Source organism: Danio rerio, chromosome 18 (genome assembly GCF_049306965.1).
Source record: "Danio rerio strain Tuebingen ecotype United States chromosome 18, GRCz12tu, whole genome shotgun sequence".
Classification (NCBI taxonomy): Eukaryota; Metazoa; Chordata; class Actinopteri; order Cypriniformes; family Danionidae; genus Danio; species Danio rerio.
The window spans coordinates 51,442,591-51,457,500 of record NC_133193.1 but is presented as its reverse complement, the minus strand read 5'-3'; the positions used below and the strand labels follow the sequence as shown (position 1 = coordinate 51,457,500).

Genomic DNA, 14,910 nt, shown 5'->3' with positions numbered 1-14,910 from the left:
ACCTTTTATATCTGCAGTTTACACAGTCTTTTTTGCATTAAAAAATACAACTGTGATAAAGCAATTAAAAAGTTGATAAAAAATGCTGTATAAATTACTTCTATATATATATATATATATATATATATATATATATATATATATATATATATATATATATAAATATATATATATATATATATATATATATATATTTATTTATTTATTTATTTATTTTTACAGTTGAAGTCAAAATTATTAGCCCCCCTGTTTATTTTTTTCTCAATTTCTGTTTAAGGGAGAGATTTCTTCAACACATTTCTGAACATAATGGTTTTAGTAACTCATTTCTAATAACTGATTGATTTTATCTTTGCCATGATGACAGTAAATAATATTTTACTAGATATTCTTCAAGACACTTCTGTACAGCTTAAAGTGACATTTAAAGGCTTAACTAGGTTAATTAGGTTAACTAGGCAGGTTAGGGCAATTAGGCAAGTTATTGTATAACAGTGGTTTGTTCTGTAGACTATTAAAAAAAAAAGCTTAAAGGGGTTTATAATTTTGACCTTAAAATGGTGCTTAAAAAATATAAAAACTGCTTTTTTTTTTAGCCGGAATAAAACAAATAAGACTTTCTCCAGAAGAAAAAATATTATCAGACTTACTGTGAAAATGTCCTTGCTCTGTTAAACATAAATTGCGAAATATTTAAAAAAGAAAAAATGTGTGTGTGTGTGTGTGTGTGTGTGTATGTATATATATATATATATATATATATATATATATATATATATATATATATATATATATATATATATATATATATTTTTTTTTTTTATTAATTAATTAATTAATTAATTATTAATTGTATATAGTTTACAAAACATATATACACACACATTCTTTCTTTTTTAAATATTTCCCAATTTATGTAAGACAAACTTACATTTATATTCATTTACATTCATGCATTTAACAGACGCTTTTACCCAAAGCGACTCACAAAACAGACAAACTGTACACGAGAGAGCAAAGAGCCAAGCAAAGCACTGTTTCTTGATTTTGCTTCAGGATTTCTTTTAGAAAAAAAGGTATAAAAACAACCAAACAAAAAGCTAAAGAAACTAAATCATCACTGTCTGTTGCACAAAAATAAAAAGTGCATCATCAGAAGAGGACTGCAGTACAACCCCAAATCTGAAAAGCATATTGTGACCCCATTGTGGAACCAGTTGAGTCAGCAAACTTCTCTTGTAGCGTCTCTCTCTCTTTCTTTCGTGTTTTTCATCTTCTTCTTGGGCTGTCTGACTTCCCCTTCTCCTGGCCTGACGTCAGAGTCCCGCCGAGATCAAAAGAGCAAAAACTGCTTCTCAAGCGTTTTTACTTCTAGAGAAACTCAAGCCGCCTCGGGCCACACAGGGATTTTCACATGTTCAAGTCTCTGCCGTTCAGTGGTGGAAAACCATCATGAATAAAAGCCCTCAAACACAAAAGAGCTTTGACTCAACAAGCGTTCAGATATATGACTATTCAACCCAGACCTTTCATTGGAGATATGTACCCAGAGCTACATTTCTGAGAACCGACAAATACAGATGAAGTCTAAATTATTCACCCGCCTGTTATTTATTTATTTATTTTTTTTCATTTTCAGACATTTCCCAAATGATGTTGAGTAAATGATCAGAAAATGCTTATTCTGTTATTGAACTGAAGCTTTTAATGGCCATGTGAGAGATTGCATTGTTAATCTGTGTGTGTGTGTGTGTGTTTGTGTTTGCAGAGGTCGAGTGGTGTGATGCCAGTGTCTCTGCTTCCTCACATTCAGCCTCCTGTCGTCTGTCACCCACAAAACCCTGCTGCGCCCAAACCACCGTACACACACATCACCCTGCAGGAGGTGCCCAATGGACCCGAGTACAGCCACAATGGTAGGAGAACTGTGTTTGTGTGTGTGTGTGTGTGAGTGTGCATGTGTGTGTGATGTGAGCGTATATTTTTGGGGTTTATTTTGGGGAGCGTATATTTTAGCGTATATATATATTCATTCTTTAATTGTCTTTTTGGCGTAATCCCATTATTAATCAGGGGTCGCCACAGCGGAATGAACCGCCAACTTATCCAGCATATGATGCCCTTCCAGCTGCAACCCATCACTGGGAAACATTCATACACACTCATTCACACTCATATACTACAGACAATTTAGCTTACCCAAATCACCTATAGCGCATGTGCTTGGACTTATGGGGTAAACCGGAGCACTCAGAGGAAACCCACGTGAACACAGAAGAAACATGCAAACTCCACACAGAAATGGCAATAAATATATAATACATCCCATTTAATAATAAATTTGTATTCGAATATACCAAAATGTGTCAGTCATATGTATTATAATGTCCTCAGATCAGAATAAGTATGTTCATTGCATCTGTTAGGCTGATTATTACTTTAATCAAGTTTTGACATTTGATAATTATTAAATTTACTTAAAATGTCATTATTTAAAAGTCGAACATGCTCAAATGATACTTAAATAAACAAATTAATCATCAAATAAACTGAATACTTAATAATACCTAATAATAAATAAACTTTTTCATATTTGATTAAATAAACTTAATACTTAATTACTTAAAATAAATTTCATAAAATTAGAATTATAAATATTAATATACAAGCTACAGTAATAAAAACACAAAATATTATTATTATCAAAAAATGAAAAATTTTAATTCTTTAAATTAAATTAAATTAAATTAAATTAAATTAAATTAAATTAAATTAATATGAATACTAATAATTATTATTAATTAAATATTATCATTATTCAAAATGCAAAAGGTATTCAAATGTTGTTTATTTATTTGTTTATTTATGTATTTATTTTAATTTAATATCATTTAATTCAATTTTTAATTTTGTTTTGTTACATTTTATTTTCATTCATTTATAAATTTTTTGGCTTAGTCCTTAATAAAGCTGTTAATCTGGTGTCGCAGAAATGCCAGCTGACCCAGCAGAAGTTCGAACCAACACCACTACCTACTGCGTCACCGTGTCACCTTAATTTAATTTAATTTAATTTAATTTAATTTAATTTAATTTAATTTAATTTAATTTAATTTAATTTAATTTAATTTAATTTAATTTAATATCCAATTCACTACTGATCAATAAAATTCATCCAACACATTTTACACATTAACAACATACTAAAAACAAGACAAAAAAATCATCCCTTTATTCTTCCTTTGTAATTTTAAAGTTTTGGGCGGTTCATTCCACTGTGGAAACCTTGCCTGGCCAGTAGATGGCGATATAAAAGTGTAAAAAGACACCACAGGCCTGCGCTTACACACTCCTGTAGTCCACAGTTGCTATTAAAATTGTTAAGTACTCATGCTGGCGATAAGGTGACTCAGTGGTTAGCACTGTCGCCTCACAGCAAGAAGGTCACCGATTCGAGTCCCGGCTGGGTCAGTTGGAAATTCTCTGTGGAGTTTGCATGTTCTCCCCATTTTGGAATGGGTTTCCTCTGGGTGCTCCGGTATCCCCCACACATGCGCTATAGAGGAATTGATCAACTAAATTGGCCGTAGTGTGAATGAGTGTATATGGGTGTTTGAAATTCTCCAATTCACTTCAACAAAAAAATAACCATCACACTTTAACACCTTTCAAGGAAAAGCTGTCAAAATAAGTTTTCCGTTCCAGAAAATGTTGTGCAAATGAATGTTTTGTACAAACCTTCTTTATCAGATCGTCAATCTTGTTTCACTATGAAGTTTCATAATAGGCTGTGAGCATTTCACGTTGATTTTAAAGCAAAACAACACAAGTGTCTGTCTCAGAATGAGGTCAACACACTCTTGACTCAATATAAAGTTGAAAACTGTTTGGCGTCCAGATATATGTGTGTATGTGTGACCATGAAACGTGCATGTACGCGCAAACACACACTTGAGTTTTTGGGGAGGAGGAGGAAACTGCGAGGCATCTGGTAAAAGCATCTCTTTGGGGGTCAATGTCCCTGTCGTCCCCCGGAGAACAATGTTTTCTCTGCCACACTCATGCATGTGTGTGTGTGTGTGTGTGTTTTGTTTGTGTGTGAGAGATGGTAGATGGGGGAGGTGACTGCATGCTCTGGATTTTTCTGTGCAGGACATTTTTTTTTAAATGTTTATTCAAAAGGAGAACATTCCTCCCAGTGTTTGACATCAGCCTCCCTGCATCTGAAAAAAAAAATGCTAGGAAAAGCGTGGACATGCACCATATGTAGAAATATATGTTCAAATATTTCCCAAATGATGTTTAACTGAGCAAGGAATTTTTCACCGTATTTCCAATAATATTTTTTCTTCTGGAGAAAGTCTTGTTTGTTTTATTTCGGCTAGAATAAAAGCAGTTTTTAACTTTTTTAAAATCCATTTTAAGGTCAAAAATATTAGCCCCCTTAAACAATATTATTAATTCAGTTGTCTACAGAACAAATCACTGTAATACAATGACTTGTCAAATTAACCTAATTAACCCAGTTAAGCCTTTGAAGGGCCATGAAACCCCCTTGTTTCAGCAGGGTGTTTTCACACCTCTACTTTGGAAAAAGTCAGGAAAGTGGGTGTGTCCAGCTCTGTTTAGGGGGCAGTGTCGGAGGAGCAAAAGAGGGATGGTCTGTAAAAATTTGCATAAAAATGAGAGTGTCGGTTTGGGCACACGCTGATTTTCACAGAGGCAAAACAAACACACACACACACAGGGCAGAAAGACAGTGACTGTGTTTACATGAAAACCAGTAATCAAATTTTTTGACAGATTATTAAATGGTGGACTTTAACTGCAGTTTGGCTCTTTTAGTCAGGAATTTTATTCATGCCCCTCGTGACAAACGAGATATTTGAGCAAATTATAAAAGCAACACTGCACGCTTGTTTTTGCAACACAACGTGTCGTCTCTCTGTCGTCTGAACCATGTAATAGGCAAAAAACAGTCTTGGAAGCTATCATGCATATTAATGAAGTTGCACAATTTAAACCAAGTCTTACTCATGAATGAATGCAGCACACTCAGAGACGTAATAGGGCACTCTCAGGTACAGACGTCCAGTCTACACGCTGGAATACACGCTTGGATCTCATGGCCATGACGCAGCTTAAAAAATTAGTTTCAAAACGGATGTACGAATTTGCTTGAAATAACGCAAAAACAACCAATTTTCACTTTTTAGTGAAGTGTATGGGCCCTATCATACACCCGGCGCAGTGTGGCGCAAGACGTGGCGCAATAGTCTTTTGGTAGTTTCAGCTTGGCACAAGAGTCGTTTTGAGGTGAAATTCATTGCCGCCAATGGTTTGCTGGCTAGCTGTCTGCAACACTTAGTCACCCACAGAAGCTAAGCAGGGCTGTGCTCGGTCAGTACCTGCATGGGAGACCACATGGTTGCTGCTGGAAGGAGATATATCCAGCTGCAGAACCGCAGGACCACACACGCTTCAGGCACACACAATCTAGCACACACGATTTAGGCGAACCGTATATGTTAACCAACTAACTCCGCAGCATTGTCGCCACCTATTGAATTTCACAAATATGGTTTTCCCATTTCAGTCATTATTATTATAATATAGTAACAATAATTTTAACATCTCTGCAGTTTCTGAACTCAAATTAGGTAAATAAAAATAATTGGTTAAAAACACTTATGACTTTATTCATGTGTCCACATAAACAAAGAAAACATAATAGACCGTCTAATTGTAGGACTGAGTGTAATAAACTGAAGGCCCGTGCACAACGAGACGGTTTTTGCTCGCGTTTTCCATCGACGTTTAACGCCTCGCGACTACATAACGGGCATCAATGTAATCATGCACACCAACGGGCAAAACGGCAGGCGCAAAAGCTTCATTTTGAAAAAAACGCGTTTTTTTTTTTGTTTTGACGCGTCAAAATTTTCTCCGCCAATCAAATCGGCACTTTTGCTGACGTGCATTAAGAGTGATTTTGCATACTCTTCAGCTTGACGCCAGTGAAAATTTTGAATACTGAAAAACATCTCGTAAAACGCTGACGATAAACACAAAGGAAAAGCGTCCCAGTGTGTAGGAGCCTTAATTCAGGATCTTAATTTTATCATACTTGGTTAAAAGCACTTTGTTGTAAAGTATAAGTAGCAAACAATAATGTGGCACAATAAAAAGAATTAGCTTACTATAGTTAATCATTTACACAATATACAGGGTCGGCGTGTCCATAGAGGCAACCTAGGCGACCGCCTAGGGTGGCAGAATAGTGAGGGCGGCGTCCGCAACACTACCCTCTCCACCCATGTCCTCAGTTATATTCGCGTCTAGGGCGGCGGAATAGAGAGGGCAGCGTCCGCGACCCCCCCCCCCCCCCCCCCTTCATTTTAGGGTTGAGGGCGGCGTGATCATCCTTTGCCTAGAACGGCAGTTCAGCTTGCTCCGGCCCTGACAATATATAATATAGTTATAAACTGATTATCTTAACTGATTATCTGATTACAAACTACTATCTTTTATTAAACTGTCACAGCTGGTAGTTATATTTATATTTATGTTATATTATATAAAAAAACAACAAAAGTACCATAGCCTTTTCAATTATTTCCCAAATGATGTTTAACAGAGCAATGAAATTTTCACAGTATGTCTGATAATATTTTTTCTTCTGGAGAAAGGCTTTTTTGTTTTATTTCGGCTAGAATAAAAGCAGTTATGAAATTTTTAAACACCATTTTAAGGACAAAATTATTAGCCCCTTTAAGCTAATTTTTGTTTCGATAGTCTCCAGAACAAACCACTGTTATACAATAACTTGCCTAATTACACTAACCTGCCTAGTTAACCTAATTAACCTAGTTAAGCCTTTAATAGTCACTTTAAGCTGTATAGAAGTGTCTTGAAAAATATCAAGTTAAATATTATTTACTGTCATCATGGCAAAGATAAAATAAATCAGTTATTAGAGATGAGTTATTAAAACTATTATGTTTAGAAATGTGTTGAACAAATCTTCTCTCCGTTAAACACAAATTGGGGGAAAAATAAACAGAGGATCTAATAATTCAGGGGGGCTAATAATTCTGACTATAGCAGTATATATGCATGTGTGTGTTGGGCTGGATCCGCTAGTGGCACCAACTATCATTTGACACCCTCCGCAAATAGGACACAAGGCCACAAGGGTACGAGGGCGCGAGGGCTCAGCAGCGGCCGTCCTTTTCCCAAGCCTCAGGGCCCCTCAGGGAGCATGCGGGGGTCCGGAGCGAGTCGGGTTTGATGGGATTTGCTGATGTTTGTTGCTGGAGACACTCACTAAAAGCCTCCAGCTTGGCCTGAATACGCTGCAGCATCATAAACAATGTCAACTGGAAAGAAACGACCTCTTGAACTTTTTCCTCCGAGGTGCTGCATGTGAACGCTCTCATGTTTGGTGTTTCCATTTACCCTCTTGTATGCTGCATAGGGGATGTGCGCAGCATTCATGTTAATGTGACTACTTTCAGTTTCATACGGCTCCTTTTACAGCATTGATGTTGTGATGTAACTTAAATATAATCAGTTAAACAGACTCAAGCATTTATTTAGAAGCGTAAAACGAGATGAAAAGCCGTTTAAAGGTTCAAGAAACCCTGGAGTACTTTTTTTGAGATATGTGTGTGTTACTGTATGTTCAGACTGAAAGCGGCGAGAGCGTCAAAGTAGCCTGAAGTCATTCATTTTCAATGAGAGCCAGCAGCATTAAGCGGCAAGGAGCAGCACGGCGCATCTTCGCCGATGTGGGCGTCGAGGAGAGTTGAAATCAAGTTAACTTTATGGTAATGAGCTATGACGCAGTTCGGCTGCAAGCAATCAGAATGAAGAAGTCCACCGCTTGAGAGGAGTCCAGAGAACACAGTCACTGTGAACTTTGGTTCCAACCACACATGTTCCCAAGGGTTTGATTATTGCGTTGGATTTCCAATTATTTGCAATTTTTCTAACAGGAGCATACATTAAAAACAACCCGGGCTCATTGTGGAAACGTAGCCCCGCGGAGGTTTCTGGAGACCGCGAAATACATCTCGGGAGGTTCGTATTTGAGCAGTTTTTGTTTTTGCGAATCCGCGAGAGGCCGTTGTTCGCCCCCACGCTGTTCTCGCCTGCACTGTTTTCGCGTGAAAAGCCGCCGGAGGCCGCTGTCGAGCGGCCGTCCGTCCAACTGACTGGCTGAACGACTGAACGATCGACCGGGCGGCCAATCGGCTGACCCAGCCGCCCTCCTCCTCCTTCTCTAAACCCAAGCGACGATTTGCAAAAGCCATCCAGAAAAAAAAGCAAAAGTCCTCGTCCGATTTTGACCGCGTTTTCAGATCTCGCCCCGTTGCGAACTTATTTTTGTTTTTGGATTCTGTTTTTCATCTTACCTGATTGTGGCTGGCTCCTCCTATCTCTGGGCCTCTGCTCTGCCGACATAACGCTGCAAGCTAAGCGGACAAACTGGTTGAGGTGGGAAAGCCCTCCACACGGAGGCGAGCCGTTAGCCGGCGAGCGCGAAGAGGAGGAGTGAAGCGGCATCACACTGCCCCGCAGCGTTCGCTCGAAAAAAAAACAAAAAAACGCGGCCATATGTACCTCCGGCCACGTAAATCGCAGTCTCTAGAAATGTCCGCGGGGCTACGTTTCCAGAATGAGCTTGGGTTGATTAAAAAAGTTACTGCAGAGTTACTGATATGCATTAATGTATATATATATATATACATATTGGATAAGTGGAGCAAAGCCTCACATGCACATGGTCTTCGTAGTTAAATGAATTTGATAAAAAAGTGTGCACCATTTTCACGCTAGAAAGCATGTTTAATGCAGGAATGTTACTTACATGACATTCTGCATCGGCCCCTTTAAATCCAAGATCAATGTAGGGAATTTTGACGCTCTCACTGCCGGAGCTGAAGGCAGACAGCGTTGTCGCCAGGGCGGCCAGAGCCACCTTTGACGCTCTCACCACCTTCTATGTGAACGCACAGTTAAGCATCACTTAAGACAATGTTAGCACCTGTCAGCTGTACTTGTGGCAAAAACTGGATAATTTTGAGCTTTTGTCAGCTGATTTCATCTTCCGGGTTTAAAATGATGTTTGGGGCGGATCAAAATCTGTGACGTAGCGCAAAACTGCAAGTGGAGTGATGTTGCCTTGGTTTTTCATTATTATTCATAGCGGAGTTTTCTTATCCTACAAAAAGAGCTTGCTTGTTAAATATTCATGACTTCGGAAGGCAAGTCTGCCAGTGCCAAGCTGTGGGACCCAATGTTGATGACTGGGTGAGACTGCGTTCACGGACCCACGGCACATAGCATGAAGTGTTGTATGTTTTTTTGTCTGCATGATCCATGGGGTTTGTTGCATGTTTTTCCCCGCAATCCTGTCAGTTGCTGTATGTGTCCAGCAAGCATTTTTGTCGGGAGAGCAGTACGAGAATTGGAGAGTGGCAGACGTTGTCTTTTATCAGGAGTTTATTCACGTTTAGGCCCAAATTACGTGGCCGGAGGTACGTATGTCCCCATTTCGTTTTTTTCGAGTGAACTCTACGGGGCGGTGTGACGCAACACAGCCCACCTACAAGTGGAGGGCTTTCCCGCTGCAACCAGTTTGTCCGCTCATGGTGTTACGTGGAAACCTACGCGAACACAGGGAGAACATGCAAACTCCACACAGATACGCCAACTGAGGCTCGAACCAGTGACCTTCTGTGAGATGAACGTGCTACCCACTGCGCCACCATGCAGCCCCTAAGAAACCCTAATTTCAAGTTGAATTAAATTTCACTCACATATTTAAACAATAGCACTTCCTGCTTAAGCGTGGAGTATGACCTCCATAAATAAATGCAATATAGTACCACATAATTCACACCAAATCATATATGCTTCCTACAAACTGAAATCATGGCAAAATATCCTGCGGAGTTGACTTTGCAGGGCACTTGAATCGTTGAATACGAATAAACGTCTTATATGAAAAGAGAAGCATAAGAAATGCGCAGTGTGGTGATGCAAGAGGACTGAAAAACCCTGGTTTATAGGAAGCTTAATAGTGCCAGCAGAATTCAGAGCTGTTGTTTTCGGTTGTTTCTTTAGTCATGGCTGAGGCACGGTTTAGTCAAATCTAAACCAGTGAAGGAGCTCGCCTGTGAGAGACGGTAACCTCAAAACACACTCTAGAACTGTCATCCAAGCCACCGCATGCAGAAACCGTTGGACTGATACAGCTGTTAGTCAGACTGAAACGGGCCGCCCTTCTGTCACCTAGAAGCTCTGGCATAAGCAGTTACTCTGACTTTTTTGCCTAAACATGTTGAACTGAGGCTATTGTACATTTGCATGAGAACAAATCTATGTAAAGATGGTAAATTGGTGGTTTTTGTATGATTTTAGGTGGCTTGTTACAAATATATTTAAATGCATTGCATACAAGTTCCAATGGAATGGCATTAAAGGCATAGTTTACGCAAACATTGTGATTTAAGAGTTATTTTTTCCCCGCGATCCTTTCAGGACCGATACAGCAAAGCTGTTTGAATGCAGCAAGCATTTTTGTCGGGAGAGCAGTGCGAGAATTGGAGAATGGCAGACGTTGTCTTTTATCAGAAGTTCGTTCACATTTAGACACATCACTGTGCTGCTGTGTTCGCCTAAATCCTTTAGATTACCAGCAGGGCCAATAGTTAAAATAGACCGGGCAAGAGACCTGCTGCACTGAGTCTGCATTCAGACCCGGGGATTGAGGGAGAAGTCCTCATTTATAGTGCTTATATGAACACCATTATCTTTATAATGATACAAATTGTGGTTGTGTTTATATGAAATTACGAATGACAAATGTAGCAGGGACTTAAATTACTGTTTATTTCAACCCAGGCTCATTGTGGAAACGTAGTCCCGCGGACGTTTCTGGAGACCACGGAATACATCCCGGCAGGTACGTACGGCTGCAGTTTTTGTTTTTGCGAATCCGCAGTTTGCGCCCGCGCTGTTCTTGCGTGAACCCACCAGAGGCCGCTGTCCGACTGACCGGATGATTGACTGCACGACCGGCCAATCGGCCGACCTGCCCTCCTTCTTCCCTAAACCCAACCAATCTTACCGATCGACCCGCCCACCCGCTTGCTTATTCTAAACCCGAGCGACAGTTTACAAAAGCCGTCCGAAAAAAGAAAAGCCCTGATTTTTTCGAATTTCACTGCGTTCTCACCCTGTTACGAAACTCGTTCACTTAATTTTTGGGATTCTGTTTTTGTCTTACCTGATTGCTGGAACCGCTCTTCCCCGGACTCGAAACCAATCGCCGTGGTCAGCTCCTCTCTGCATCTCGAGCCTGCTGACGTACACAGTGCGCTGAGTGGACAAACGGGTTGCAGCAAGGAAGCCCTCCACAAGGAGGTAAGCGGTCGGCTGGCCGGCCGGCAAGCGCGAAAGGGAACAGCGTCACACCGCCCTGCAGCGTTCGCTTGAAAAAAATAAATGCAGCCGTAGGTATCTCCCGGGACGTATTCCGCTGTCTCCAGAAACGTCCGCTGGACTACATTTTCAGAATGAGCTTGGGTTGGTTTATTTCTTTGCATTTTAACTTTGTAATCTATAAAATCATGCGTCTCCTCACGGTTTGTGTCTCATTTTGTGAGCCCACTGACAACAGTTGTTCGTTCCCCTCCTTCTCCCCGGCTCTGCTGGCCACGCCCACTCCTGCCCTTTGCTCGCAGAGCTCCACGCCCATCATCATGCATCTTTTGAAAGAATTCTGATGTGGACCTGAACCGAAAGGGTGGGGTGTCATGACCCTTTAAGTTTTGCACTTTTTTAGAAACTTTCTAAATGTCTTTTCCACTCTTCTGTCAATCCCTCATACTATATTCCTTTTGATTGTCACCTATAGAAAATGAATGGCAAATGTTTGTGCTTCCCTTACTCCATTACTAACGAAGTTAAGCCCACCTCAAAGCTGACATTCTCTTTTTTAAGTCCAGGGTTACGTCCGATTTTCCATCAATTTCAAAACAGCTAAGAAAAGCCTTCGGAAAGATGTGAGCGAATCTCACTCCTGATGTAATTTCCAGAGAAACGACTGACTAAAATTCTTTTTAATTCATGATTTGACTTACCAGATGTCATATTTTCCTGTCTGCGTGATTTAATATTGTGCTAAAGTGCTCTACATTATGATATTTATTGAATTACTTGCATATGAAGGTGTATTTTATGTCACTCTTTACAATAAGGTTAATGTATTTACTAACTAGTACAGGTGATTCAGTGGCGCAGTAGCTATCACTGTCGCCTCGCAGCAAGAAGGTTGCAAGAAGGTCCTCGCCTTTCTGTGTGGAGTTTGCATGTTCTCCCACCATTCGTGTTGGTTTCCTCCGGGTGCTCCGGTTTCCCCCACAGTCCAAAGACATGCGGTACTGGTGAATTGGGTAGGCTAAATTATCCTTAGTGTTTGAGTGTGTGAATGTGTGTGTGGATGTTTCCAAAGACGGCTGGAAGGGCATCCGCTGCGTAAAAACTAGCTGGATAAGTTGGCGGTTCATTCCGCTGTAGCGACCCTGGATTAATAAAGGGACTAAGCCAACAAAAAAATGAATGAGTGAATGATATACAGCATTTATTAGCTCAACATTTAATAATGCATTATGAACATCCAAATTCATGCTTGTTAACATGCAGGCACCGTGAGTTAACACAAACTAACCATGAACATTAACAAACATGAACAAACACTGTACTAAATGTATTGTTCATTGGTAGTAAACGCATTAACATTAACTAAGACAATCTTATAGTAAAGTGTTACCATATTTCATCTAATGTCTATTTGGAAACTGCCGACCAGGCTCTGGTTTCCAGGTATGCGGCAATAACATGCCTCACAATACACCATAACACATATAGACAAGCGCTGACACCCACGTGCTTTCAGAAAGCTTGAGCGTTTGCTGTACTCCTGCATCTGCAGGCTGTATTTGCAGGTGCAGGCAGTTAAACCAGAGACGAGCTGTAAACGGCTACACATATGGGTCCTGCATGTAGAGTGTGTCAGTTTTCTGTAACGTATCATGCGCTGCCGCTCCTCCAGTCCATCAAGAAGGTATTCATCTGTACTATTTTGTGCACTGGTGTAGTACACTAAGTATGCATGTGTGGTAACACAGAGAGGAGACTCTTGTTTTTTACAGATCATGCACCAAATATCAAGCATGCAATATGCAATAACACACTTTCAGTATTGAAATAGGGTGACATGGTGGTGCAGTGGGTAGCACTGTGGCCTCACAGCATTAAGGTCACTGGTTCGAGTCCCAGCCTGGTGGTCAACTGGCATTTCTGTGTGGAGTTTGCATGTTCACCCTGTGTTAGTTCACCTGGAGGCCAGCTAGTGTGTGCTGTGCAGGTAAACCTCACTCCTCTGACCTCTAAAGGTGCCCTAGCGACAATCGCTAAAGGCCATGGTCTTTAGCCTCCTTGGTAGAGCAACCGACTCCCATGCGGAAGGTTGCCGGTTCGATCCCAGCTCGGAGCGGGTTGGACGGTGTAGAACAGTGGGGGTTACGTTGGCGTGGGTTTCCTCTGGGTGCTCCGGTTTCCCCCACAGTTCAAACACATGACTTGGGTAAATAAAATCGACGGTAGTGTGTGTATGAGACTGTGAATGGGTGTTTCCCAGTACTGGGTTGCAGCTGGAAGGGCATCTGCTCCGTAAAAAATATATATGCCGGAATAGTTGGTGGTTCATTCCACTGTGGTCACCCCTGATAAATAAGGGACTAAGCTGAAGGAAAACTAATGAATGACTGTATGGGAAAATAAGATGAAATGAAGTGGTGCAATTTTTCAAGTGATGTCTGACGTAATCTTAACTGAAACATGAAGACAGGGTGGAGTATATAGTAGCCCCTCCCCTTTAAAAATCAGCCAATAACGTTTTGATTTATCACAGCTCTGCCAGTAAGATTGGTTGAGCTCAAGCACATCAAATGAGAAGCGTACTGAAGGGGGCGGGGCATGTATGTTTACCCATCTGCACACTGATTAACAATAGCAACCTGAGCATATATTCATCTATCGTTAATCTCTGTTCATAGCTAATGCAACCTGCATATATTGTTCATAGTACATCCATCTGTAAATATCACCATAGTTTTTCTATAACTGCACTTAATAATGTATACCTGTATCCTGCACTTGCTGCTATCGCACTGCTGGTTAGACCTAAACTGCATTCCGTCGCCTTGTACTTGTACATGTGTAATGACAATAAAGTTGAATCTAATCCAATCTAATAAAAAAGAATTGACTATTGTACTTAATAGCAGGGAAAAACTCCATTACCCATGATGCTGTGCAGTAATTCCGCCAATCAGAATAATGCACAGTAAACGTATACATTATTTGTTAGCACTTCTAAAAAAAAAAGTTATTAGTGCTCCTTATATTTGTCAACCTGTCACCTAAATTACACTCTCATACAGAAAGTTGTGTGACTCAAACGTGCACACATGTAAATACACACACATCCTCTCAGCTCCATTAAAGTCAGTCAGTGGCGCACACACATGCACACACACACACACACACACACACTGACAGCTGTGTAATTCAGCTCTGGTACCGCTGGCTTACATTTTATGCGATTTGACAACTGGACAGTTGAACTGAGGAGAAACTGCATGTTGTGTGTGTGTGTGTGTGTGTGTGTGTGTGTGTGTGTGTGTGTGTCTATGTACATACAGACGATATTGTATGGAAGCATCTTTTACAGTAATATCTCTGTATGTGTGCTTGCATGTGTGTGTGTTATGCTGGTATCTCTGAATACAGATGTGTGTGTGTGTTTGGAGGAGAGTGCTGTCTCTGATGAGGGGC

General features: G+C 40.3%; 1 protein-coding gene across 3 annotated transcripts in view; it reads left to right on the top strand.

Moving 5' to 3' along the window:
• The window catches only part of ets1 (v-ets avian erythroblastosis virus E26 oncogene homolog 1), a 98,617-nt gene that overhangs the window by 13,737 nt on the left and 69,970 nt on the right, over nucleotides 1–14,910 (top strand). For all 3 annotated transcript variants that reach the window (XM_073928806.1, XM_073928805.1, XM_073928804.1), the window contains one exon: nucleotides 1,769–1,916. In XM_073928806.1, the coding sequence (XP_073784907.1) occupies nucleotides 1,784–1,916 (133 nt within the window). In that variant the 5' untranslated portion in view covers nucleotides 1,769–1,783. The remainder of the gene's footprint in view (nucleotides 1–1,768; nucleotides 1,917–14,910) is intronic.